General features: G+C 39.3%; 1 protein-coding gene across 1 annotated transcript in view; it reads left to right on the top strand.

The window, feature by feature from the left end:
- TTC8 (tetratricopeptide repeat domain 8) overlaps positions 1-1,969 on the top strand; it is a 66,468-nt gene that overhangs the window by 34,389 nt on the left and 30,110 nt on the right. Inside the window, exon 7 of the mRNA XM_003786970.3 lies at positions 1,609-1,694. Within this exon, the coding sequence (XP_003787018.1) occupies positions 1,609-1,694 (86 nt within the window). The remainder of the gene's footprint in view (positions 1-1,608; positions 1,695-1,969) is intronic.

Below are 1,969 nucleotides of genomic sequence, written 5' to 3' on the forward strand. Positions count from 1 at the left end.
CACCTTAGGTGTATGTGGCTGGCGCCTTAGCCGCTTGAGCCACAGGCGCCGAGCCGAACACATTATTCTTAGTAAAGCATCACAAGAATGGAGAAGCATGAATTCTATGTACTCAATTTTGATATGAGGACAATTGTGGTGGGGGTGGGGGAAGGGGAGAGCAGAGAAAAAAAGAGGAAGGAGGGGTGGAGGAAAGGAAGAATAGAGAAGGAAGGAGGGAAGGGGTGGGGTCTTGGTATGTGATATATTTTTGGGGGGCAAGACACAATTGTAAGAGGGACTTTATTTTACAAATGCCATCAGTGTAACCTGGTTTCTTGTACCCTCAATGACTCCCCAACAATAAAAAAAAATAATTTTTTTAAAACAAGAAAGTAGTTGTATGCATAGCTTGTTTTTCATTTCCATAGCTTTCAAGTAGAGATGTTGATTTTTCAAGTCCATTAGAGGCTCAGCAGGAAATCACCATTCCTTTATAAGTAGTTTGCATATTTAGAGGTCTCCCCTAGAGCAAGAGAAGATGGAGGACACAGGAAAAGTAATTAATTTTGCAGCAGGAGATCCAAGAAATTCTTCTGGTATTCATTTCAGAAAAGAGTTAATATTAAGAAGTGGACAATAATCTGGGATCCATTTTGAGATAATAGGGCTGAAAATCTGAGAGGGACTTTAAGCTGCTGTCATGTTGAATATTAACACTGAGTAAAGAATAAAAATTTTTCAACCTTGAAAGAAGGATAAGTAATAAGTATTCTAAAGCATCAGACTTCTCTTTTAACTAACAATTTAACTAACACTAACATCTTTATATGAGCTTCAGATTTGTATAATGACTGCTTGGGTTTCCCCTTTGTCAAAAATGGTTTCCATTTCTCTGTATGAAATCCTAATTCCTGTTTAGTTACGTCTTGTCTGGTCTTGAATAAACACTAGAAGGAACAAGCTAGAGGATACTAAAGATACGGGGTAAACAGCTGTAAAATATGACAGCAGTTGAAGAGAAGATCTTTTTCAGGCTGTGGCAAAGGGAAGTCTGACCCTTAGAATTACTGGGATTTATGTTGATGTCAGAAAAATGGAACGATGGTTGTTAAAGATAGCAGTTACCCAAGTACCACAATTCCTTTTATGCTTCATGATCCCAGTTTCTATTTGTTTTCTCTATCTGCTTGTTTGATCTTTCTCTGTGTCTCTGTATCTGTCTTTAAAGTGAGGGCTGCAATGGGACCTGGCTTGCATACCAAAAGGCTTAACTACCACTGAGTTTGGAGGCATTTTGAATCCTCAGACAGTAGATAAGTGGTGGTGTGGTTAAAATTTATTCATTTTTAATATCAACTTTATATCTAGTATATTAAAATTATATTCAGATATATTGTACATCTGCTTCTCTTTGATCTGCGTTTCTATCTTATCTGCTGTTAGCCCTCTGGTCTAGACCTGATTAGGGAAAATGAGTGGGGCCATCTGGAAACATGAGCAACTTGAGTTTCAGTCTGATTTCGAATACATTTTAATTGATGCTAATTATATGGTTTATTTCATTTTTTTTCTTACTATTTACTGTTAGGAAAGAAAATACTAATCTAAAATGAATTGTTTTCAAAGGCTTTGGATCTTGCTGCCCTTTCCACAGAGCATTCTCAGTACAAGGACTGGTGGTGGAAAGTACAGATTGGAAAATGTTACTACAGGTAAAATGTTGATTATTTGTGAAGGGCCTAGAAGTGACGGTGTATTTTAAAGTTTCAGGCTCGGTGCCTGTGGCTCAAGTGGCTAAGGCGCTAGCCACATACACCTAAGGTGGCAGGTTTGAGTCCAGCCTGGGCCTGCCAAACAACAATGATGGCTGCAACCAAAAAATATAGCCAGGTGTTGTGGTGGGCGCTTGTGGTCCCAGCTACTTGGGAGGTGGAGGCAGGAGACTCGCTTGAGCCCAGGAGTTGGAGGTTGCTGTGAGCTGTGATGC

Source organism: Otolemur garnettii, unplaced genomic scaffold (genome assembly GCF_000181295.1).
Source record: "Otolemur garnettii isolate 467f Iridium unplaced genomic scaffold, OtoGar3 scaffold00020, whole genome shotgun sequence".
NCBI classification, from domain to species: domain Eukaryota; kingdom Metazoa; phylum Chordata; class Mammalia; order Primates; family Galagidae; genus Otolemur; species Otolemur garnettii.